Source organism: Alligator mississippiensis, chromosome 13 (assembly GCF_030867095.1).
Source record: "Alligator mississippiensis isolate rAllMis1 chromosome 13, rAllMis1, whole genome shotgun sequence".
NCBI lineage: Eukaryota > Metazoa > Chordata > Crocodylia > Alligatoridae > Alligator > Alligator mississippiensis.
The window spans coordinates 47009742-47036477 of NC_081836.1; the positions used below are offsets into that span (position 1 = coordinate 47009742).

At 44.4% G+C, this 26736-nt stretch overlaps 1 protein-coding gene across 2 annotated transcripts in view; it reads left to right on the forward strand.

The window, feature by feature from the left end:
* CYTH3 (cytohesin 3) overlaps window positions 1-25869 on the forward strand; it is a 105695-nt gene extending 79826 nt beyond the window's left edge. For both annotated transcript variants that reach the window (XM_059716712.1, XM_059716713.1), the window contains 4 exons: window positions 6681-6757; window positions 6851-6922; window positions 7051-7205; window positions 9451-25869. In XM_059716712.1, coding sequence (XP_059572695.1) covers window positions 6681-6757; window positions 6851-6922; window positions 7051-7205; window positions 9451-9523 — 377 coding nt within the window. In that variant the 3' untranslated portion in view covers window positions 9524-25869. The remainder of the gene's footprint in view (window positions 1-6680; window positions 6758-6850; window positions 6923-7050; window positions 7206-9450) is intronic.
* Window positions 25870-26736: the final 867 nt, after the last annotated feature.

Genomic DNA, 26736 nt, shown 5'->3' on the forward strand with positions numbered 1-26736 from the left:
CAGGTGATCAGTTATTTTCATATTTGCTTTAAACGTGAAGATGGAAGAGGTATTTTCCAGAAAAGGAGATTAGAGCAGGAGAAAGCCACTGAAGGTATTAAGCCAGTGCTTTCTGTTTTGCTTTTAAATGTGGTGTTAGCCCTTTTCTTTCCTCTTGCACTTAATGCTACTCTTTTCTTTTCAGTTGTCTTGCCTGGGGAAAGACTTGTCTTGGTGTGCTTTTTGTAAAGTTTGTCTGCCCAAAAAATGCAAAGGTCTATAAAGCTGTTGGTCTGCAGAACATTCTCATTTGTGGGATTTGCCTGTAGTGCACTGTTCAGAGGTGATTTTGTATTAATAAATAAATCCTGCCAAGTCCAGGCATCAGAACTGATGAATAGAAAAAAACCGCGGCTGTCAGCTGTCCCAAGATTTTGATTTGTAGCTAGAAGGGCTGGGAAGTTTGGCCACCCTTGGTGCATGCTGTAAGCAAAGGATCTGTAGCATAGTGAATCTAACCAAATATCACTCATAACAGCTTGAGACATTAGCCTTTGATTTGTGCTGAAGACTTGCATGAGGATTAATTAGGAGCCAAATAAAAGTGTTGGTACACCACCTCCCATCTCCCATTTTAAGAGTTTAAAGCTGGATAATGGGCATCTGTGGAGAACATTCCTGGGACATTATCCTTTTTTCCAAAATCCTCTCTTGGCAAATAGTTGAAGCAATGTCTGGTGCTAAAATATTACAATTGATGAATTGCAATTAATGGCTTGAATCTCATACTCTTCTGATTAGTGGAGAAAACAGGTCCTCTGAAACCTGTTATTTTACTAACCAGAAGAAACACATAGCTGTGATCAATAGAAGAATTTTAACACATTCAGGGAAGGATCCAAACTTCCTGGTCTACTCCGTACATGGTATTTGTCCCTCATGGTTCTCCTCAAGAGGATGTTGTGTGTCCTCCACTCCCCTGGAATGCAACTAGTGCTTACTGGCCAGTGATACTTTTTTCAAATAGATCAGCTTTTTTGAGAGTGATGTGATTTTAATCTTATGCAGTAATTTTTTTGTTGGGTAAACTTTTTCTTGTGTGTGGAAGCCTAAACTTGGCTCAATCACTGTGCACTGCTTTAGATGTTAAAGCAGCTTCTTAGGCTTTCTACTTCACTGAACTGAAATGGGTTATTCAAACTTATTTGTGAACTTAATTTTTGTAATATTCATTTTAGCCACTTTTAATTCCTCTACAACTTCTTGATTGAGTGGCTCGTAATGCTAAAATTTCTGTACAAACTGCCTAACTTTTTGGTACTTCCTTTGATACATAACTAACTTATCCTGATGCTTTGGCAATATTAATAACCTTTTAGTTCTTTAAGTTGTTAATAACCACTGCACAACTTTTTGTACTTCTAGTTTTTAACTCTCTGTTCTTTAAATACTATGGTTTCATATGGTATTTTCCAAATCCTCTTCTGACAGATTAATTCCTTTTAAATTTTTTGTTTTTGTTTTTCTGGTTTATTTTTCTAAACTGACAGCTGGAGTGGGACATAAAGCAGGGATAATCATATCCTTTCTCCCCATTCTGGGAGTCTTAGATATTCAGAACCACAGAGAAAAATGTTTCTGTGCCATAGTTAATCCTTACCCTGTAATCTGAAGTATGATGTTATGATCAGTAAAATCATGCTGACCAGACCCTGCTTTTGTAGCCTAGAATGATACCTTCAAATGTACATTGTGTGTTGGGTTCTGTTGATTGACCTGCTGAACTGAGGAGTGCAAAATACACTGCAGGATTTTAATTATCAAATGGCATAGGAGCTGGCCCATATTGGTAAGTAGGGCTGACCAGGAAATGATTTCTCACCCTGCAAGTAGTTTCCTATTTTGCACTAGAACAAAATCGTTATGGGTTTGTTGGGTGAGAGAAAAATGTACAATAGTCCAGGGGAAATGTAGGAGAACTAAACTGAAGCCTAAGCACTGCCTGATTTAAACTGGGCTCTTGAACCTACATCCTGGGTATAGTGCCCCAGCTACCCTGGCTGGGCTGTCTATTTGCTTTCCTGCTTCCCATCAGAAATCCCACTGTAGGACTGAAAAATGTTTCACAACAAAATTTTAATCAAAACTAATACATTCACATCAGAAGTTTCAGTTTTGATGAATTGGTCATTTCCAGCAAAGGACTGATTGTTTGGAAATGGTCTGATCTGTTCTCTTGTTAAGTAAGTCACTTATGAATTCCAGATACTATCACTGTTTTTTAAGCTTGCTATGCCTGCTTTTATACAGGCCTTCTTATAAGTATGTGATTCTGATCTTAGAATTCAAATCTAACCTTGTATAACAGTTTATGAATTATCCCTTTGTTCACTGTCTCTGTCAGTGGTAACCAGTTTGTATTTTGAAACACAGCGTCTTCCTCTCCATTTTGCCATATCACCATCTGTCCCATAGAATCTCCCTGTGTACTTGGTCTAGACACACAAAAATGTAGCTACAGAGTACATTCAGTACTGGACTAATGGAAACTTATACTACAGATTATGAAAAATGTTATATGACAAAGGACAGTGAGCTGCAGCTGTTCTCTTCATTTTGTTGTCTTACCTGATGCTTATCCATGGAGCCACAATTGAGTCAGGCAAAAGCAGATGTCAGTTTTTCCACTACTCAAACTCCTCCTGAGACCCGGTCCAACTCTTATTCAAGTCAATGGGAGTCACTAATAAATAATTAATAATTTAAGATTGCTGATCCCAATGCATATATTAAGCTCACCATACCATTCATTGTATCATGGTTACTGCATTTTACACTACTTTACTTTCCTGCCTCATTGTTTTATCACTCCCACTTTCTGTTCCATTTCCAGGTTGAGTTTTTCTTAAACTGGGTGTGTGTATGATGGAAATGTAATTTGTTGAGTAAATGCAGACAATGCACTGAATTACCTAATGTAACCAGCCAAAGGGGGTTATGACACACAAGAATACCCAGTCTAAAACACAAGAATCCAACAGGCTGATACATAAAGTTCCCGGATATCCAGGCTATTCCTAGAATTGTTCTCTAGCCAAAGATCTATTTAATGGTTTAAACAAAAAAGCAGCTTTCTTGAGTAAGGAGGAGCTACAAATAAAACTTGTCTGTATCCTGGATTTAGTTTTGTGATTACTTTAAGATGATTAGCCCCCTGGGTGATGGTTCATGCGTTAATGAGATTTTTGTGCTCACTGTATTCAGTAATAAGATCAAGGCTATTGAGAAGACAAAGTAATGAGATTAAATTGTTGATGAATGGATGATGCACAGGTGATGACATAACCCTGAAATCATTTTAACTTTTGTGAAACTATGTTTGGTTATTGCTAAAATGAGAATACATTATCTGCATTCGTCTTTCCTGGAAACTGACTTTAAAAATAATGCAATTGTACAGGGAAAAAAACCCTCTAGCATAATACAAAAGCTAAAGGGAAGAGGTAATTTAATATGTGCCCTTAGGAGAAAAAGTTCCATACAGTATGACATCAACAATTGTAAGAAAAATTAGGGGTGCACCAGTAGAGATTTTTTGGGCCAATACCAATGTCTGGTTTTAACAAGCCATATTGGCCAATACCAATCTGTTTCCGATATGCATCCCAGCAGCATGGAGAGCAGCTGGGTCTGGCTGGTAAGTGCTGTGCGGGAGGGGGTGGGGGAGAGAATGGGCATGGGGGGGCAGATGAAGGCCTCTGTGGTGAGGGAAGGAGTGGGGCTGGGGTTGGGGCAGAGGCAGGTGTTTCCCAGCTGGGGTGGGGTGGGACGTGGGATGGTGCTGCAGCTCATGCAGGGTGTGTGGTGGGGGTTGTGGCTCTCACTGCTGTGCACACCCTGGGGAGGCGTGTGCCCCTGTATCTGTACATGGGGTGAGGGTGGGCTGCCACTGTGGGCTAGGGACGGGGTGGCGCTGGACTCTTCCCAGTGCGGGGCTGGGCCAGGCTGCACTGTGGATGGGAGGCAGTAATGCTGGGAAGTGGGCTACAGCGAATTTTGGGGTGGCTGCAGCCACCCCCAACCCTGGCTCCCAGCACTGCCACTACGGCCTGCTCTAAGGGCAGCCCGGCCCAACCCCCACCCCCTGTCGGGAAGAGCCCAGCACTGCCCCTGGGCCTAGCTCACAGCAGCAGCCTACTCCATGCCGCACACAGATCTGGGGGCAGACACCCCCCACCCATGCCCTCCCGGGAGTGCACAGTGGCAGGAGCTGCCCCCCCAGGATGAGCCATGGCTCTGCCCTGCGCTCTCTTCCATCCCAGCTGGCAGCATCTGCCCCAGCCCTACTCCCATTCCCTCCCTCATTGCAGGGGACTCTATCTGCCCTCTCCCCACCCCCTTCCCTACCCTCTCACCCCTTCCCCAAGAAAAGACTTACTATCTGGACCCGGCTGCTCTCCACACTGCCGAGCTGTGCTGCTGGCCCTGTGCATACTGTGGCTGTGCACATGCTTGGGGCATTTATTGACCACATTATCAGCCACATCAGACAAAAAAAACTGATTCCCGATACTCTCAATTTTCCTCATAGCGGTGCTGATCTGATATGGGACCGATGTATCAGTGTGCCTCTAAGAAAAATGAGAAAATCCTTATTTATAGTGTAGATCTATTATGCTTAACTAATCGAACAAGAAAATTAACCTTATTCAACTGCATATTATACCAAGAAGTGCTATTTGAAGTTAAAACTGTGGTTCTGTTCTGAAGAACAAGTATAACAGGGTATTGGGAAGTTCCACATTTATCTGGTACTGCTTCACATATGCTCTGCTTGAAGTAAAATAATTTGCAGTCAACAATCACATGCCCTTATCTTAAAATCTGAAAGTCAAGCAGGGCTTTTAATGATTCATACATCATTGTGAGCATGGGATGTCAAAGTAGTTATATCCTAGTCTTGCATTGATCTAAATGAGGACAAACTCTTGTTCTACATATGGAACCTTATTAAAAGATCTGTTGATGATCCAGTTCCCTCTTCCAAGTGGTATTGTCTGCACTGCAGATAGGAAGATGGCTCCTATATCCCATATTCTTGGGATATATGGGACAATATATCCCAAAAGCAGATATGAAAACACACACAGGAACAGACCTGTTCCAGAAATACTGTTTTTTTAGGGGTGCATTGATAGAGATTTTGGGGGCTGATTCTGATAGCCAATATTTAAAGAGGCATGTCGGCCAATACCAATCTGATATCTGATACAGCTGCCATCAGGTGGTAGATCTGGTGTGGTGGAAGGGGAGGGGGAGGGGGAGGGAAGGGGCATGGGGGCACAGATCAACGCTGCTTAGCTCGCATCCCAGGAGGGCAGGGGGGGCATATGCCCCTGGATCTGCCTGGCACGGTGTGGACTGCAGCTGTGGGGTGGAGCCGGAGCCGGAGTCAGAGCCAGAGCTGCGTGGGGCTCTTCTCAGCGGGGGCTGGGCTTGGAGTGAGCTCTAGCAGCACTGGGAGGAGGCTGCAGCCACCCCAAATTTTGCCGCAGCTCTGCTCCCAGCCCCGCGCTGCCACTGGCACAGCCCTGGCTTTCCCCAGTGCTTGGGTGGAGGCGGGGCGCTCGCCAGGGCTGCACCGGCTGGTGGAATGGGGCTAGGAGTGGAGCTGCATCAAAATTTGGGGTGGCTGCAGCCTCCTCCCAGTGCCACCAGAGCCCACTCTGGCAAGAAAAGCCCCACTGAACGCCAGCTCTGGCTCCACCCCACACCATGCAGATCTGGGGGCACCACCCCCCTGCCATCCCAGGGTACAAGCAGCGGTGGGAGCTGCCCCCACCCCATGAGCTTCACCTGTCCCACATCTCCCTCTGCCCCAGCTGGGCAGCACCTGCCCCTGCCCCCTCCTTCACCATAGGAATGTTGATCTGTCCCCCTACGCCCCTTCCCTCCTCTTCTGACTTACCAGCTGGAGGCAGCTCTTCATGCCACCGACTCTGCTCTGTGCTATGCTGCAGCTGCACACAGCACAGTCATTTATTGGCCATTTTATTGGCTCCATCAGGCCGATATCTGATTTAGACAATTTTCTTTATATCAGTACTAATCCGATATCAGACCAATGTATCAGTGCACCTCTACTGTTTTTACGTGTACTTGTAAAATACCACAAGAGTAGTTGTAAAGAGGATGGCCATAGATTTTTCACTGTGAGTGCTGGAGATGGGCTAAGGAGTAGCAGTCTTAAATTGCAGCAGTGGAAATTTAGGTTGGATATTGGGAAGAATGTTCTCACCATGAGGTTGGCTAAGCTTTGAAACAGGCAACCTAGAGAAATTGTGGAATCTCCATCCTTGGATGTTTTTAAGAGCAGGTTATACAAACACTTTTCTAGGATGGTTTAGGCAGGGATGATCCTGTCTTGAGCAAGGGACTGGAGTAGATGACCTCCTGAAGTTCCTCCCAGACCTACTTTTTATGACTTATTCACAGTATAATTTAACTACTTCTGACCTTCAGTTACAGTAACATTTAAATTACTTTAACCTTAATTCATCTGTGCCTTATCCATTTTTAACTAAGCATTTAAACCTTATTTTGAAAACCATTAAATATTAAGTAACAAGACTAAATTACTCTTATCCCTCGGAGCCTTGATAAGAAAACAATTTTAATTTAGTGGTGCCTTCTGTTTATAGGGGGAAGAGTGAAAACATGGAAACGGAGATGGTTTATTCTGACTGATAATTGCCTGTATTATTTTGAATACACAACAGTAAGTATGTGCGTGTTTGTTAGACAGAGAGAGAGAATCTGTAATTTTAGAAAATAACTGAATAATAATGTACTACTTTTTCTATTCTTTTAGGACAAAGAACCTAGAGGAATTATTCCTTTGGAAAACCTTAGCATAAGAGAAGTTGAAGACCCTAGGAAACCAGTAAGGATGTTTTTTTTTTGCTTATTTTTAAGGAGCATAGTAAATAAGGTCTTTACATGATATCCACTTAGATTAAAGCTCTAATTCCACATTTTAGTTCTTATTTGAAATCATTTCTCTGTCTTCAGAATTGCTTTGAGCTTTATAACCCTAGCCACAAAGGTCAAGTAATTAAAGCCTGTAAAACGGAAGCTGATGGGAGAGTGGTAGAAGGCAACCACGTTGTGTACAGGATATCTGCTCCCACCCCAGAAGAGAAAGAAGAATGGATCAAATCTATTAAGTAAGTTCAAAGTCTCCACTAGCTTTCAGATTTGCTGAAGTGGAAATTGTATATAAATTCCTCTCTGAGTAACATATTGAAACATTTGTGCTGTGCTAACTAACTTTTCTTAAAATGTTTAAACCATGGCTAGGCACAAAGGGCCTTTCCTAAAGATTAATGACTAGCTGCAAGGTATTGCTGGGCCAAGGTGCAGAAACCTCACTAGTGACCAGTCCTAAAGAAATGTCCTGTGTTGCTGCTGTTCTGGGTTTTATGAACTGAACATGAAGATTGGGAAAGTACTACTTTTCCTGCTGAGCAATGATGTTTATTAGCATGCTCAAGGTCTTTCATGAATCATATTTTAACCTCCATTTTAGGGACTTATTGATGTCCAATGGAAAAACATTAAATTCTTTTAAAATCTATATACATTATTGGACATTTCTGGCATTTCTTCCCCTTCCCAACTACTAAAGACACTTGCATTAAAACTGGAACTGTGGAAATGACCAAATCGCAGATGGAATGGATATAGTTGGCTGAGGGGAGGGTAACTTGCATTTATATCAAAACATATTGAACCAAATTGGTAGCAAGCAAGAGAAACCTTTGTGTACGACCCTCTCACATATGCTAAACCATAAACTTAGTGGCATATACGTTTAATATGTTCACAGCTTGCCTTTCCCTTAGAGGCTGGAAGCAGGTAGATATTTTTAAGACAGGATTATAGGAACATAGGGCTGGAAGAGCTCTCTCAAGGTCATCTAGGTCAGCTCCCTGCTCAAAGCAGAATCATTCCTTACTAAATCATGACAGCCAAGTGTCTGTCTAACCTGCTGTAGAAAACTTCCGCAGATAGTGATTTCACAACTTCTTTAGGTAGAGGTAGACTTCTGGAGAGAAAGAACTTTCAAGATAAGAGCACGAACCTTCTTAATAAATTCATATTCCTCTGCTAGTTAGCTGAAAACCCCTTTGCTGATTATTTTCTTTTTTTCCTTTCTGTTTTGTTTAAATAAGTGTTCCTTTACCATCCTGTTACAGCTATGAACTCTTTCTGGGTATGGACAGACATACCTTTTAATTGCTTTAAAAGGGGGTAGAGGAGCTGTAACTACTAAGTTTGCATGATCCTGTAGTAATACAAATGAGTTAACTTGCCCAAACTATGACCTTGGATGAAACAGGGTTAAAATTGCAGTGGTTTTGCTATATTTATATCACTACAAAATCTTACAGCTGTAAGAGTTGCATCAAGACCAGGGACCTTAGTTTTCTCTGTTAAACAATAGTAGATTCTCTGATTAAAATGAAAAACATCCAAATTTCTCTGATTAAAACCCCCAAATCCACATTTTTCTACAATTATAATGAAATGCCACGATATGTGTAGGTATCAGTTCTACACAATGTTTTATTAATCTATTTACCATTTTAAAGCAAGTTTAAACTTTGAAAACCTACCAGTGTCTCAACTGTTATAATAAAATAAATTCTAAATACCTATATATTCTGGCGTTTGATTTTGGCTTTTTTATCATAGAAAAATAGAGCTCCCCCTGCCCCCTCAGCACACCAGGATGTGGGTACAGCTGTGTTTTTCCCCCCACATACCCTCCCATGCCTCCCTCCCAGGAGTCCGTGCAGCATGGGGAGCCAGTCCTCCTGCTATCCTGCATACAAGCCTCCTGTGGCTCCATCCTGCTTCCCCAGCCAGGCCCCACATTCCCACCCTGGCCCCGGGCCTCGGGCCCCATAAGTGGTCCAGCTGGCGAGTGCCCCCAACCCCAGCCTGCCTTACTCTCTCCCTCACTGTGGGAGCCTTAATCTGTCCTCCCGGCATAGATTTACCTGGAGGGAGCTGTGGGAGCTGCTCTCCATGCTGCCTGGCTGCCACGTGCACACATGTACATGGCACCCCCTCCCTGTGATCTCTCTCCTCCTGCTCCCCCCAGCCCCAAGCAGTCCCTGGCAGGCTGGAACTCTGCCAGCCTGCAAGGGGACCCCATTGTTTCCTGTGTTTTTCTCCTTAAAAGTAGAAAATCCATGTTTTTCTCCATTAAAGGAGAAAATTGATGTTTTTCCGCAGCAAACAGAAAACCTGGATCCCTGATCGTGACAGTTTATGTTGGTATCCTTTGATACTTATAGGATCATATTGCCTGCTATACACTCCGTAGAAGTAAAAGTGAACAAAATGTGTTTGGTTTAAAAATACATGTTTAGAAAACTAAACCAATGCCTCTCTTCTTCCCAGAGCAAGCATCAGCAGGGATCCCTTCTATGATATGCTAGCAACAAGGAAAAGAAGAATTGCTAATAAAAAATAACACAGACAAGAGTCACTTATGGACCCGCATTTGTCATTCTATAAATGGATATAAAACCGTGTGATAAGGTAACGTAAAAATGAAACAAACTAAATGAAGAAAGATTTTGGATATCTATCTATCTATCTATCCATATATACACATGCACACCATTTAATACAGCATTATACCCTTTGTAAGACCATCCAGAGGAGAGGATTACTTCACAGATAATATTGAAGCAAGCTTCCCAAAGGATGATGGTAATTTGTTTATGCTGTCTGAGAACATTGAAGCCTTATATGCATTGGTATTTGTTGCAATTTTGTAGGACCTCGGCAAAAAAAATCAGGCTAATACTAAAATACTAGGGGTATACCAATAAAGATTGTTTTTGGCTGATATTGGTGGCTGCTTATTAACGAGTCATATTGGCCGATAGCGGTCCAATTGCCAATATGCAGCCTGGTAGCTTGGAGATCAGCGTCCAGCCAGTAAAGAGAAGGAGCTATGGGGGGTGTAGATCGAGGTCCCCATTGTGAGGGAGGGAATGGGGCTTGGGCAGGGGAAGGGGCAGGTGCTGCCCAGCTGGGGCAACATGGGGCACAGGATGGAGCTGTCTGCGGCTTGTCCAGGAGGTATGGGGGAGTGCAGAGGGGTGGCGGCAGCTCCCTACACTGGAGGCATGGGGGCATATGTCCCCCAAATTTGTGCGCAGGGTGAGGGTGGGCAGCCCACTAAAGCCTCTTCCAAGTGGGGTGGGGCTGGGCCAGAGCTGTGCTCGGAGCGGGTGGGGGTGGGGGTGGGGCGGGCAGCAGCAGTGCTGGAAGGGGGGGTTGTAGAGTGGCTACAGCCACCCCAAAATTTTCCATAGTCACCCCGTAGAACCCCCTTCCAGCACTGCTGCTGCCTGCCCTGCCCCCACCCACCCCAAGCACAGTCCTGGCCCAGCCCCCCGCCGGGAAGAGGCTGGCGCAGCCCCTGGCCCTGAACCCACAGTGGGCAGGCTGTCCAAGCCCCATTACAGATCATGGTGGGGGGATGTGCCCCCCATGCCTCTCCTGGGGGTGTGCACAGTGACGGGAGCCACCCCCTTCCATGCCCCTCCATGCTCCCCAGATGAACTGCCCGTGGTTCCATTCTGCCCCTGCTGGGCACCGCTTGACCCTGCCCTAGCCCCAGCCCCAGCCCTATTCCCTCCCTCACCATGGGGGCCCCAATCTGCCTCATGCCCCCTCATGCCTCTTCCACCTTACAAACCTACCGGCTGGATGCTGCTCTCCATGCCGCTGGGCTGCATTCCTGGTCATGTGCATGCTGCAGCTGCGCACATGCATGCAGCTTTTATCTCTGACATTATCAGCCACATTGGTCAAAAAAGACGACTGGTGATAATGTCAATTTTTCTTTTATCGGTGCCAATACAGTATGGACAGATGTATCTGTGCACCTCTGTAAAATGTTTCCCACCTGTCCTTTGGGCCTGTTGCCAATGACGGAACAGATTATAATGACTCTGACGAGGTGACACATCATAATACCATACTCAAAACTGGTGTAAAGGACTCAGCATATCCATCTTTCTTTATGCCAAAACCCTTGTTAATGCTGGTTGTTCAAAACTCATTCTTAGCAGTGCAGAGGCATTGCATTTATGGAAAATCAGTGGGCAATGGGTTGAGCTTTCATTTAGAATTTTCTCCCACACTGATTAATAGAATTACCCTTTTTAACACAACTTTGTTATTAGTCTGGCAGCTGTATAATCAACTGACTTCCCCCTACCCCCAGCACATGCAGTAGATGTGTACCACAGATATGCAGCTCCCAAAGGTGTTAGTTTATGGGTTTAAAAACATGATGTTTAGAGTACAGATGTACTTATTTTTGTTAGGATACTAAACTTGTTGAATTCTTATGATATTAATAATCAGTGAGATGTAATAAGAAGTATAACCTTGGATCTGCCTTCTTTGTTCATCACCTTATACTTTAGTATATACTATAGTATTATATACAGTTACTGAATTGACAAATAAGACGACAGGGCTGGCATTGTTACTAGAGTGTCTGATTTTTGTGTGTGTGTAAAATGCCCCGAATATTTTTATATAAAACATTAAAAAAAAAAAAAAAGGCCGTGTTACTGATCTCCTTACTTGTGGATGTAACTGCAGGAACATTCATGCCTAATTTACAAGTAATCCAAAGCAGGATATGGCTTTTTATTTGACATTCATATATTCAAGTTTTGTGTAAAACAGGGCATTTCCCTGTGTTCTCAGCTTTATAAACATGATCTTTCAAATCTGGTTACTAATGATTTTAAATTGGGGTAGAGGGGAGTAGATTCACGACCTCCCATCTCAGTATTTGATCTTATACCGTCAACTCTATAGCACCTATATACCTATAATATACTATCTAGTATAAACTGTACTTTGTCAAGTATCTCGTAAAGACTGGTTGAGTGTCTTTTTTATGTCATTCTTGATTTTCTTTCATAACAGCCATTTTCTAAATCACTAACTCATGTTTCAACTTCATTTATTGCAACGTTTCCTCCCTCCAATTTAAATTGTACAGGAATCTCTTGGTGCTCAGCATTGAATAAAATGCTGAATTGTATCCAAGGGCAAAAAGTCTTTTGGACCTTGCTGCTGTGCTAATGCTTTTGTGGCTTTCCATGCACTGTTTCAACCTGAGTCATGGCAGCTGTGCCATTAGCACTTTGGAGATCCCATCCTTCAAAGAGAACATAAGAAGTGCCATACTGAATCAGACCAGTGGTCCATCTAGCTCAGTATCCTGTCTATGACAATGACAAGAGTGGATGCTTTAGAGGGAAAGCACTGAACTGGATATATGTAGAGCAATCTGTCCCCTGTTCATTACCTTCCCTGGCATCCACTATTATTGGTTTAGAGATGCCAGAGGAAACACCTCTATTCAACAACTTTGTATAAATCTATCATCCACGAATGTCTCTAGGTCCTTTTTGAACCTGGCTGTGTTATCCTGTGGCAAAGACTTCTACAAGTTAACTACTCATTGCAGAAAAAGTACTTTTCCTTGTTAGTTTTAAACCTGTCTTCTACTAATTTCAGTGGGTGCCTCCAAGTTCTAGTATTCTGGGACTTGGTGAATAACAATTCCCTGTTCACTTTGTCTACACGCTTCACGATGACCTCTCTCATCTTCATGCTCTGCCTTTTTCCTTTCCAACCTGAAGAGTTCTAACCTTTTTAGTCTCTCCTGGTATGGCAGTTGCTCCATACCCCTGATCATTTTGTTGCCCTTCTCTATACCATTTCTAATTCTACTACATCCTTTTGTAGATTTGGAGACCAGAACTGCATGCAGCTTTTAAGATACAGGCACACTGTGGATTTGTATAATGGCATGATGATATTGCCTGTTTTGTTTTCAGTTCCCTTCTTAATGATTGCCAACTATTTATTGACTGTTTTGGTCACCACTGCACATAGAGCTGATGTTTTTAGAGAACTGTCTACAAAGACTCCGAGGACTCTTTCCTGAGTTGTAACAGCTAATTCAGAAACCAACATTGTGTACATAAAACAGGTTATTTTTCCCCACGTGTGATCTTGCACTTGTTGACATTAAAGTTCATTTGCCATTTTTTGCCTTAGCTTGGTGAAATCTTTCTTCATCTTAAGTTTTGACTAGCTGGAATAATTTGGTATCATCTGCAAACTTGGAGATTTCACTGTGTACCCTTGTTAGCATAGGGAATCATTCTGCAGAGGTAGGAACATTGCCTAATGAATCTTTCCCTCTCTCTGATTTTGATTAAAGACAAAGTAAGTCTGCATCAAGTCTTCCATCCTATTAACTTACCTTAGTCTATATTGGATCTGAGATCAGCATGTGTGGAGTGTATGCACATTTCCTTTTCCATACTGGCTGAGAGAAAGGAATGGAGTTAAAACTGAACTGAATTGACTTTCCCTTTTGTGATTTTTCACAATAAAAAAAGAAAAGAAAAAGATGTGGAGCCCTTGAGGGGGAGGGGGAGAAATATGATGAAGGTCTGTAAAATTATGAATAGCTTGGAAAAATGGAAATGGTATGAAAAAATGGTGTCTTTTGATCTAGGACAGGAGCTGGCACTTTTACCAAAGGCAGGGCTGGGTGATTCATTCCCCCTCCCCCCACTTGACTCCTGCTGCCCAGTGTGCTGCCAACAGGTGTAACTGGTAAGTTTTGCATCCTGGGCAGCATGGAGGCTGGCAACCCAGTGGTCCTTATACCCTTTTTGATCTCACGTGCCACCCTACCCCTTTGGGAGATGCACTTGCTGCAGGGGTAGATGTTGGCACACCCAGCAGCCAGGGGGTTAATGCAGAATCTGTTGGGTGTAGGGACCCTCTCACACCCCTTATTTCATAATTTCATAGTTGGTAGGGTCGGAAGGGACCTGAGCAGATCATCAAGTCTGACCCCCTGCCATAGCAGGAAAGAGTACTGGGGTCAAACGACCCCAGCAAGGTGTTCATCTAGCCTCCTTTTAAAGACCCCCAGGGTAGGAGCCAGCACCACTTCTCTTGGAAGTTGGTTCCAGATCCTAGCCCCCCTGGCAGTGAAGTAGCGCCTCCTGATGTCTAACCTGAATCTACCCTCTGCCAGCTTGTGACTGTTATTTCTTGTCACTCCTGGGAGTGCTTGGGGGAACAGGGACTCCCCCAATGCCTGCTGGTCCCCCCTGACCAGTTTGTAAACAGCCACTAGGTCCCCCCTCAGCCTTCTCTTGTGGAGGCTGAACAGGTTCAGGTTCCTTAATCTCTGCTCATAGGGCCTGCCCTACTGACCCCTGATCATGTGGGTGGCCCTCCTCTGGACCTCTCCATGTTGCCCACATATCCCTCCTGAAGTGCGGTGCCCAGAACTGGATGCAGTACTCCAACTGCAGCCTGACCAGTCACATAGAAGGGGAGGATCACCTCCTTGGACCTGCTTGAGATGCATCTGGATGCATGACAAAGTGCAGTTGGCCTTCCTGACTGCATCCCCACACTGTTGGCCCATGTTCATTTTGGCATCAATAATGACTCCCAAGATCCTTTTCTGCCTCTGCACTGACAAGAAGGGAGTTCCCCAGCCTGTAGGTCTGCTGCTGGTTCTTCCTCCCCAGGTGCAGCACCTTGTACTTGTCAGTGTTGAAACCCATCCTGTTCTCATCCACCCACCCTGTAACCTGTCTAGGTCCGATTATAACCTATTCCTCCCTTCTGGCGTGCCCACTTCTCCCCACATCTTGGTGTCATCTGCGAATTTGAACAGGGTGCTTTTTACACCCTTGTCCAAGTTGCTGATGAAGATATTAAACGGTGCGGGCCTGAGGACCGAGCCCTGGGGGCCCCCACTGCCCACATCTCTCCAGGTCGAAAATGACCTGTCCACCACCACTCTCTGGGTGCGGCCCTCCAGCCAACTAGTGACCCATTTGATTGTGTAGGTGTCGATGCCACAGTCCCCTAGTTTTTTAATGAGAATGGGGTGAGAGACAGTGTCGAAGGCCTTCCTAAAGTCCAGAAAGACTACATCCACTGCTACACTGTCTAAGGATTTTGTGATCTGGTCATAGAAGGCCATCAGGTTGGTCTGACAGGACCTGCCTCTAATGAACCCGTGTTGGTTGCCCCTAAGCATAATCTTCCCTGCTGGTCCCTCACGGACATGCGCCAGGATAACTCTCTCAAAAACCTTACCTAAGACCGAGGTAAGACTGACTGGCCTATAGTTTCCTGGGTCCTCCTTCCTCCTTTTTTTGAAATTGGGAACCACATTGGCCCTTTTCCAGTCCTCTGGCACTACACCAGAGCACCATGAGCGCTCGTAAAGCCATGCCAGGAGTCCCGCTATGACCTCTGCCAATTCCCTCAGCACTCTGGGGTGGAGATTGTCAGGACCTGCTGATTTAAATACATTCAGTCCCTCCAGAAGTTCCCTGACTAGGTCCTCACTGACTCTAAGTCTGGGTGCGCCTCCCCTGGGACCTACAGGGGTCCCAGTGTGGGGGGTGACCCAGTCCCTGCTCAGAAAAATGGAGGCAAAGAAATCGTTAAATAGGTTAGCTTTGCTGTCTGGTGCAATGACCAGATTTCCTAGTGTGTCCTGCAGAGGCCCCATGTTACCTGGTACCTTCTTTTTACCCCTTATGTATTTAAAAAAGGACTTCTTGTTGTCCTTGATCTGGGTAACTAGTCCCAGTACCATCTCCGCCTTGGCCTTCCTGACCACCCCCCTGCGGCCCTGAGCAACCGAGGTATAGTCCTCCCTGGTGATGGCCCCACTCTTCCATTGGGTGTACACCTCCTTTTTAGCTAGGAGATGTTCCCATATGCTATTTCAACTGCCACCACTGATATCTATTACCAAGTACCACTGATTCCCAACCTGCCAGCTGATTCCCAACTGACCAATGGTGAATTTATCAATGAGAAAGGCAGTGGGTACAGTAGGAGGGTTGTGTTACCCTCTCGGCTATGTTGACATGTCCCCTGAAGCTGCGGTGTCTCTGGAGAAGGTCATAAAGTCATAGAGAAGTAGGGCCAGAAGGGACCTCAGAGGTTATCTTGTCCAACCCCCTGCCTGAGGCAGCATCATTGCTATCCCAACCATCCCATAAAACCATAATCTAAACTCTACATAAGACTACCCTCAACCCTGACACAATATAGACCTAACACCCCAGCCTGCTAAATGTAATGTAGGGGAACCACAGCAGCCAATGTCCTGCTTCTATAAAATGTTGTCAATATACCCTGAAGAAGTCCTGGGTAGTGGGGGGCCATGCCCCCTGTTACAGAGGAAGTCCATACCGATCTGACCGTAGGGTAAAATTCTTCCTGACCCCAACTATGGAGATCAGTCTGACCCTGAGTGGAGGGGCAAGACCCTTGAGGCAGGAACCTCTGGCTTTGCTCCTAATAGGGAGAACTGGCACACTCCAGTTGAAGTCCCCAGCCTTAGCTGTAGCCAACACCCAGTGCCTCTGGAAAGGCTTAAAAACATCCTGACACACATAGCAGAAAAAGGAGCGGGGAATGGGAGCGGGGGATTCCACTGCCTCACTGTTCTCACAGCGAAGTTTTTCCAGATATCCAATCTAAATTTACTTTGCTGCAACTTCAGGCCATTGGTCTGCGTCCTCCTCTCTGCAGTAAGAGACAAATGATTCCCTAGTTATATCCTCTACTTTCTGGAAGAGACAGTTGTCCTCCACACAAATTAGGAACTGGCTTGACATTTTATGTTTGGTTGCATTGTTCTTTCAGCAGGTGTCTGAAAATCTGAAGTGTCCCATCAGTACCATCCCATAGCTTTTCAATATATTTGTCAGTTGCTGTAAGAGTGCCTTATTCACCTCCTTTTCCTGATTATGTGGTCTGTAATAAGTACCCATCATTATATTGGTGCTGCATCTTTCACCTTTCATCTTCACCCAAATGCATTCCTCTTTGCTGTCTTTTTCCTCCTGAACCAGGGAACAAGTATATGTGTTTTTGATATACAAGGCAACACTACTACTTTTTCTCCCAACTCTGTCCTTCCGAAACAGAGTGTAACCCTCAGTGTTCACAATCCAGTCACAAGAGCAGGCCTCAGTGATGTCAGTCAGATTGTAGTTCTTTTCACAGGCTGCCACTTCCAACTCATCTTGTTTATTCCCCATACTTCTTGCATTTGTATATGTGAATCAGATATATTGTGCATTTTCACCTCCTTGCTTCCTTTTTTTCCCACTTGTTGCAGTCCTGTAGCTCTCTGGTCCTCTTCCAAAGTTAAGTCGATTCTTTAAGTCCTTTCCCCTCTGGACTGCGTGCTCTGTTACTGGAGGGTTTTGTTCACCATCCCTCATGGAACCTAGTTTCAAGTCCTCACTACGTTGGCCGTACAATGCCCAAAGATGTGCTTTCCCATTCTTGTGAGATGCATCCCATCTCTTAATAGCAGAACATCCCTCCTAAGAACATCCACCCATTGTCAAAGAAGCTGAAGCCTTCACCTTGACACCACCATCTCAGTCATGCATTCACTACCAAGATACAACGGTCTCTGCCTGGACCCCTGCCTTCCATGGGAAGGACCTATGAGAACAGAACTTGTACTCCAGGCTCCTTAATCCTTCTGCCAAGAGCCCTATAGTCACTTCTGATCTGGTCAGTGTCATTCCTTGCAGTATTGTTAGTATCTATGTGGACAAGCAGGAAGAGGTAGTGGTCCAAAGTATGGATGAGCTTTTGCAGACTCTGTGACGTCCTGAATACAGGCTCCAGGCAGGCAATACACTTGAGCTCCCAAATCTGGACAACAAATTGATGCCTTTGTCCCCTGCAGAAGGGAGTTACCGTCCACCACCACTCTTCTTGATGGAGTGGTTCTGGAGCCCCTGTCTTCGGGGCCTTGCATTTCCTGCTCTTTAGGCTGCTGCCACTTCTGCCTCATGCATGCAAATCTCTTCTCTTTTTCCTCTTCCTCAGCAGTGCCATTGTAGAGTGCTTGAAAGTGGGTGCTGACCTCAGTCCACTCCTCTTCAATTCTGGGTGACCTCCTCCTTTGAGTAGTTACATGCTGCCACTTCTCCTTATTGCCCTTTAGCCCCTCCAGTACCAGCCTCTCGTAATCCTTGTCCAGGTAATCTTCCTGGTCCCGAATGCAATGAAGCATGGATACCGGTGATTCCAGTCTGTGAATCTTTTCTCAAAGGCAGATGCCAGCTTACACTTAGTGCAGATGAAGTGCTCCTGACCCTCTGGGAGGAACAGGAACGTGGCACATCTGACACAACAGCCGTGTCGTAACAACTGACACGGACTCCATTTGTGCTTCCTTTGCTTCCCGAGCACACCAGTGCTGTAAAGATAAAAAACGAGGGTGGGAGAGGGGAAAAAACAAAGACACACCACAAGGACCTGCACACCAAGCAGCCGCACTAGGGTCCTTTGCCCACACTCCCACCCACGCCAGACCTTTGCAGCTGGAACCAATCTCTTTGAGGGCCAGATTCAGCCCACTGCCTGGCCTAGGAGAACTAGGCAGCACTCAGTGGAATAATCAGAAAGCAGATGTAAACAAAACCCACAATTAGCATGTAATAAGTCTGCAATGCAACGGACTCGGAAGCAACAGAAGAAAGGAAAATACCCCAAAATAAAATCGCTAAAAGAGTTTCTTGAACCACAGCGACAAATTCTTTCTGGGTTACCTGCTATCTTTCTCTCTGTGTTTGTCTTTGGATTTTTTCTTTTTCTTTGATTTCTTGTGTTTTTTCACCTTTTGCGCCTCCGAAGGCTCACGCTGCAGGGTCTTTTTGCGCTCCCTTTCTGCCTCACTGTCACTCTCGTCTCCAATAGGGCATCTTCTTTTTCTGTCCTTTACGTCCTCATATTTGAGGCAAGAAGTCTCAAAACTGGAAGTGTTTTCTCCCGCTGTAGGTGCACTTTTCTCTGAGGAATACTTTTCAGAATGCTGGGGGGGTGCTGGGCAATGGTGAAAGTCTCCTTTGGAGCTGCTGAAGTTGCGTTTCTCTCTCTCCTTAGTGGCTGGCTCATGAATCCATCGTGTCTTGTAGTAATAGTCCTTGTATGACCTAGGGTCATAAATGTGGCTTGGTTTCTCATACTCTCTGTCCACGCGAGAGAACTTTCTTTCTCTCTCGACTGTCTCTTGGCGCATGGAAAGGATAATAATCATAGTAATATCTACCTTTGTCCCACCTTCGTGGGATGTCTTGGTAATACCTCTCTCTATTCCAAGAGCCTTCTCTCTTTGGAAGGTAATACCAACCCCCGTCCTTATCATTTTGTTCTCTGCTGTGGGATCTGTAATCAGGATACCTTCCGGAGCTTCTGCTGCTTCTTTCATTATGCATGAGTTTGTATTTGCTCCCATTGTCATGGTGCTTCTTGTAGTGATGATCTTGCTTCCCCCTCTCGCTGCTGTACGTTCGTCTCTTTCTGGAGTCACGACTTTCCAGCTTCTCCTCGTTTTCAGAGTGCCGTCTCTTTTTACAGTAGTGCTCCCTCTCCATCTTCTTGGTGGTGCAGACCTTTTCTTTACCTGGAGAATGTGTCTGAAGTTTTTGTCTTTCTTTGTCTTCTCCAAGTTTGTCATTATCGCTCAGTCCCTCATTTTCCTTAGAATAGCTCTCTAGAACCTTGCTCAGTTTTGTAGGAGAGTCCACAGCACTTTGTCCCTCTGGATAGTCACTAGCACTGTGCTTTGTTTCTTGGCATTTGTCTGTAACGTTTAAAGTAGAAAGTTTTTCGGAACTACATTCACTGTCAGACTTTATAAGGGAGCTTTGTCCCAGTTTCTCTACAGTCTCCGCAGGCCCTTTGACGTGCAGAGGAGTCTCCTTTAACATCACCTTTGCTTCTTTTGGTCCTCTTGCCTTATCCGCAGACTCCTCAAGAGCACGTTCCTCTTCAGTGCCCAAGGTTCTCTTCTTAGCTTTATGCTGATCAATGATGTCAGAATGATCCTCCTCCTTTCTCGCCACAGTATTCTCTACAATTCCTTCTTTGGTAGAAATGGTCTCAGGAGCTGATGCAGCAAAAGAATGCCTGTTTGGGGGCCTCAGATTCCTCTGAGTTGGGTGTTGCCAGTGGTGTTTATGAGGTAGCAGGATTCTATGGTATCACGTATGAGGATCTATGATAGCTCTTTGTAATAAGTACGTGTTCATTTGAGTAGTGGAGACCAGATTGGCAGCACAGTTCCTCCTGAAGTGGGCCTTCAAGACCTTGGTCATGATGTAGCTCTGGTACTAACTGCAATTATGGCCATGAGCCACCATTTTAGTGGTGATGTGCTGAAGGACAGCCTGGTTGCCATGGCTTGTCCTGAGTGACTTCTGGATTTCCTTTTGGCCTCAAATGGCATAGACACTGGGTGCTGGTCTGTGGTGACCTATTCCAGTTTGGTTCTCATAGTCATCCCACTGTAGCCCTGAACCATGTCCCCAGGTTGTGTGGCTTGTGAGAAGGCCTGGTCTGACTTCATGCAGAGCAGTACGTATGCAAGGTTGCATATGAGCAGAGCTCTATGACACCAGTGCAGTAGAGTTCAGCATGAGTCATGGGTGACCATTTGGAGTCACGGTAGGTATGGTGTCATGGATCTTGCCTCTTTCAGGGGAAGCTCTGCCTCAGGACTTTCCAAAAGAAGTCTTGTTTGGTCCCCCTCCTTCAGGACCCACTGAAGGCAGCCCTGACAGCTTCTGAAGGGGCAAGCCTCTGGCTTGAGAACGTAGCTCCAGTCTGTCCCTGGCTTTCCCAGTGATCCATAGCACCTCTGCCTCAGTGCTCCTTCTTTGGTCAGCTTCTGGAAAGGGGGTGTTTTCTTCTTCAAAGGGAGAGGGATCAGAGTGCCACTGTCCCCAAAAACACAGCAAACAGCTCCACTTCAACAGTTTGTCTTTCCTCAGCTTCCGCTCTGTTCTTTTTGCAAGTATTCCTTCCTCTGTGCTCTGTCCTCCCCTACGACTACTCTCCCTGTCCTCCTGGGGACTGTCCTGTATCTTACTCTCTCTGTCCTCCGTGGAACTACCCTTTATTTCTCCCCTGCTCTCTCAGAGCCTCTCTCCTTCTCTGGCACAGTCAGGCCCACTCCTAACTAAACAGTTACAAAAATATAGTGTTAACCTGGAGACTAACACCCAGTTAAATGAAACATTATGTTATGGACAACCAATCATGGGGCAGTCTCTGTGGCCTGTTGCCAGGCCCAGACTGCCATCTCTCCCTCAGGTAAGAAGGGCATCTAGATTTCCTACTTGTGAACTATCTACAGCAACTGTGTACCTCAACCCATGCGCACACTGAGCACCCAGAGGGTTCCCCACAAAAACTCAGCCCACCTAACCTCTCTGGTCACAGGTGTGGAGTGGAAAATGGTGGGATGCTGAGCACATGGTAACCTTTGTTGTGCTTTGGTTGAGTGTGCAGACATGCCTGAAAGTGCTTCAAAATTAAACGCTTCATAGAAGTTGCTGTTTTTTGAGGCCTTCTTACATAATAACCTGCATCTTCTCATGCATTAATTCATGTGCTCCCTTAATTTATTGCAACACCCCCCCTACCCCCCGTTTAATTGCATAGGAATCTCTTCATAGAATCATAGAAAATTAGGGTTGGAAGGGACCTCAGGAGGTCATCTACTCCAACACCCTGCTCAAAGCAGGACCACCCTCAACTAGATCATCCCAGCCAATGCTGTCTAGCTAGGTTTTGAAAACCTCTAAGGATGGAGACCCCACCACCTTGTTGGGTAACCTGTTCCAGTGTTTTACTACCCTCCCAGCGAGAAAATTCTTCCTAATATCTAACCTAAACTTCCCTTGCTGCAACTTGAGACCATTGCTCCTTGTTTTGTCATCTGCTACCACTGAGAACAGTCTAGTTCCATCCTCTTTCAAACCCCTTTCAGGTAGTTGAAGGCTGCTATTAAGTCCCCTCTCAGTCTCCTCTTCTCTAGACTAAATAAGCCCAGTTTCCTCAGTCTCTTCTTGTAAGTCATGTCCCCCAGTCCCTTCACCATCTTTATTGTCCTCCGATGGACTCTCCAATTTGTCCACATCCTTTCTGTAGTGGGGGGCCCAAAACTGAACACAGTACTCCAGGTGTGGTCTCACCAGTGCTGAATAGAGGGGAATAATCTCTTCCCTTGACTTACCGGCAACATACCTACCAGTGCAACCCAGTATGCCACTAGCCTTCTTGACAACAAGGGGACACTGCTGGCTCATATTCAGCCTATTGTCTGCTGTAACCCCCCAGGTCCTTTTCTGCAGAGCTGCTGCCAAGCCAGTCAGCCCCCACCCTGTGTGGTGCATAGGATTGTTCTCTCCTAAGCGCAGGACTTTGCACTTGTCCTTGTTGAACCTCATAAAATTTCTTTTGGCCCAATCCTCCAATTTGTCTAGGTCACTCTGAATCCTAGCCCTACCCTCCATCGTATCTACTGCTCCCCGCAGCTTGTTGTCATCTGCAGACTCGTTGAGGATGCAGTCTATTCCATCTTCCAGGTCATTGGATGAAGACATTGAACAAAACCGGCCCCAGGACTGACCCCTGGGGCACTCCACTTGATACTGGCTGCCAACTGGACATTGAGCTATTGAGTACTACTTGCTAAGCCCAGTGCTCCAGCCAGTTTTCTGTCTACCTTACAGTCCACTCATCCAACCCATACTTCCTCAACTTGCCTCGGAGAATGTTGTGGGAGACCATATCAAAAGCCTTGCTAAAATCAAGGTACACCACATCCACCAGTCTCCCTGTATCCACAGTCAGTCATATCATCATAGAAGGCAATCAGGTTGGTCAGGCATGACTTGCCCCTGGTGAATCCATGCTGACTGTTCCTAATCACCTTCTCCTCTAAGTGCTTAGAATTGGATTCCTTGAGGATCTACTCCATGAATTTTCCAGGGACTGAGATAAAGCTGACTGGTCTGTAATCCCTTGGATCCTCCTTTTTCCCTCAAATATGGGCACTGTGTGTGCTCTTTTCCAATCACCTGGGGCCTCTTCTGATCACCATGAATTTTCAAAGAAGATGGTCAGTGGCTCTGCAATCACATCAACCAACTCCCTCAGCACCCTCGGGTGCATCCCATCCAGCCCCATAGACTTGTACATATCTAGCTTTTCTAAGTAGTCCATAACTTGTTCTTTCACTGCTGAGGGCTGCTCACCTCCTCCCCAAACTGTGCTGCCAGGTGCAGTAGTCTGGGAGCTGACCTTGCCCGTGAAGACTGAGGCAAAAAAAGGCATCGAGCACTTCACCGTTTTCTGCATCCTCTGTCAGAAGGTTGCCTCCCCCATTCGGGACACACACTTTCCCTGATCCTCCTCTTGCTACAGACATACTTGTAAAAACCCTTGTTGTTATCCTTCACATCCCTTGCTAGCTGCAACCCCAGTTGTGCTTTGGCCTTCTTGACTTCATCCCTGCATGCCCCAGCCATGCTCTTATATTCTTCTCTAGTTATTTGTCCATGTTTCCAAGTGATGAAATATTTCTGGAGAAATATGAGATTACAAAAGCTCTGATGTACTACTCTTTACCTCTCTAAAATATGCACCACCCTTAAAAAAAAATGTCCTGATTTGTTTAACTTTGATGCTCAGCATTGGATAAAATGCTGAATTTTATCCAAGGGCAAAATGTCTTTTAGAGCTCTTTTGGAGCTTCATGTGACTTTCCATAAACTGTTTTAACCTGAGCCATGGTAGCTGTGCCATTAGCACTTTGGAGATCCCATCCTTTGGGGAAAAGAAAAATTGGTTTGAATTAAAACCTGCCCGGCACTTTGGATGGTAGTCTTCGGGAGTCATTCTGTATGGGCAGGAGCACGGAGCAGCTTGCCTAAAGAGCCTTTCCCCCTCTCTGCTTTTGTTCAAAGGCAAGGAAAGTCTGTATCAAGGCTTCCATCCTATTAACTCACCTTGTTCTGCATCCTGGGATCAGCATGTGTGTACTGTATATCCACTGCCTTCTTCCATATTGGCTGAGGAGTGAAAAATCAAATGGAATTCACCTTTTGTGATTTTTCAGTTGTACTCTAAGGAAAAATGAGGTGAATGCTCAGGTCTGGTAACTTTAAGGAATAACCTTGTAATGGCAGTGTGGAGTCATCTCCAATCCTTTAAGCCAGGACTTCTAGACCAGTTACAGATTCTAGTTGCACACAAAGGAGCAGTCAAATTCAAAGACTCAAACCACAGCTTATTTTAACTCCCAGTCCCTCAACATTACTAAGTTTTGTTCATCAGCACTGGGTACATTGTAAAGTTTTAGTTTGGATTTGTACCTGAACTCGTGACAAATCTAGGGATCCTGTGGTACTGAGCGTAACATTAAAATCTGGCAGTTTAAGTATTTGTGGAGAAATATGAGGTTAGAAAAGCTCTGATGGACCACAAGCACTTTCTGTACCACTCTTTACCTCTCTGAAATACGCACCACCCTTTAAAAAGTCTCCTTCTTTGTTTAACCTACCAAGGATGTTTGCCTGTAAGCATGAAGGAAATGCCTTAAGGTAATTGACTTGCTATATTTAATTTGAATTCCATAGCTCATAAAACTAATGCAACAATGTGTAACTCTATGCTATGTTTATAGTGGGAAATATACTATTTCTTAGCATTTAAAGGAAGTATCTTAAGCAGCAGTATATATTCATTTTTTTCTTTGACTGGAACAGTAAGATTAAATGTGGTGCTCAATAACTATATAACTTACCACCAAAGTTGTTAGAAAAGAATTATTCTAAGAGAATATTTTATTTCAAATGTCCTTTGTAGCAGTATTATCAGGGATTGAAATTAAGCCAAAATTTCCACTAGCTGTGAGGCCAGTAAAGAAAGAGATTAATTTGCAAGAAATAAATGGCTTGTGAAAACTTTGGCCAGGCCAGGTCAGGTATACCCACGAGAAGGGCGAAACAACCTTTCTGACTTTTATTGACCTTGACATCCAGGTGAGACTTAGGTAAGTGACTGCCATAGCCTGAAGCAGCATTTATTACTGTTTAGCCATACTGAGTAAAAAGCATACTGATGGCAATAGACTTCTCCCTTCTGGTTGCTTTGAAAACTGCGATAGAGGGACCTCCTGTGAGTTGAAAAATAGATTTTCTAATATCACGGTAAGCAACATAGAGATAGGAGGCACAGAGAATAGTGGCAGGCAGACTGCTGCTTTTGCTGTTTCTGTCTTCTGTCAGCATTCACAACACTTTGGTCCTAGGCCACCACTAATTTCAACCCCTGACTCCATACGATTTAGGGAAAAAAGCACGTGTAATAGTTAAGCTCAGCTGGACTGACTTAAATGCCACATAACCTGAGTAAATAAGCTCTTTAAAAGTGACTTAACATTTTGAACAGTTTGAAGTATATGGTACAAAACTGAAAATTTATAATCTGAGCAGCATTTATAAAGCTTCATATAAAAAGCAATGAATATTTTTAAATTTAGTACATATCTACTTAGATATGCTTGCTGGAAAAGCTAGGTCTGTTGTAGACCATAAGCTACAAATTAAGACTTGTGGCTTACTAGTTTTCTTTCTATATTTTCTTGGAAAATGTTTCTAATTTGTTTAAATATAAAGTTAAAATGTAAATACTGTACAGTTATGTATTGGTTTGCATTGTGTGTATACATGACTCGCATGAAAAACATTCTGTATTCATCATTGTTAATGTTTGCGGTAATGCTATAGTTGTGTAAATCCATTGTAATATTAATGTTTTCATTTACCAGTAAAACTTGTTGCTTAAAAACTTGATGAAAACCTTTCACTCTCAAAAATAAAATATGAAACCATACAGCTGTTTAACTCCTTTCATTTGCTCAAACACATGCATCACTTTTTTTTTTTTTATGGCTAATGCGTGGAATATCTAAATACAACCACCCCTTTTTCCATCTCTGGTTTCAGTGAGCAAGTTAAATGGTCTTCTCCACTCTAATATATTTGATCTCATTGAGTGCAACATATACACTGAAATGCAAGTGATAACTCATGAAGAAACGCTTTCCTCGAGCACCCTATATTTGGCCAAGCAGTATCTGATGTTTGTTCATTTCTCTCAAGGCAGGATACAAAAATAGTTGCACAAGTGACCAGAGCCTACAAATCTCTTCCTCTTAATTAGGCAGCAGTGACACTGCCAAAGGAAGAGAAAAGGACAGACTCGAATTCTATTAGGAATGCCATGGGTGGAAGATTCCTTGACCTGAGCTCTGGTTTGTGCACCTCCAGCTCCTAACTGGAGAAGTGGTAAGCACAAGAGAGAGATGTTTGTTAAAGGTTTAAGTTTTTTTTTCCTGCCAGGTATTTTAAATAAAAATAATTCCTTTTATTATGAAGAACCAGTTGTTTAGTGTGTTACTCCTAAGGATACAGATAATCAAATTAATGACTTAACAGCCCAGTAACTGTCCATCTGCTTGCTTTTACCACTCAGCCAATGAAAGCTAAACTAGGACAACCTGGCCCTATTTTTATTCAGGCGTATGCTGTTCAATTAAAACTTTCTTACCATGAGCAGCTGCCAAGGAGTCTCTACCTCTTAGTCACTGCTTCTGGTGACATATTCAGCGCACCATCTTTTCAGTGGCACCTGAAGAAGAGAACTAGAATTCCCTTGGAGCCTGCACTTTAAACAAGAAGAAATCTAACTTTTCTCCTT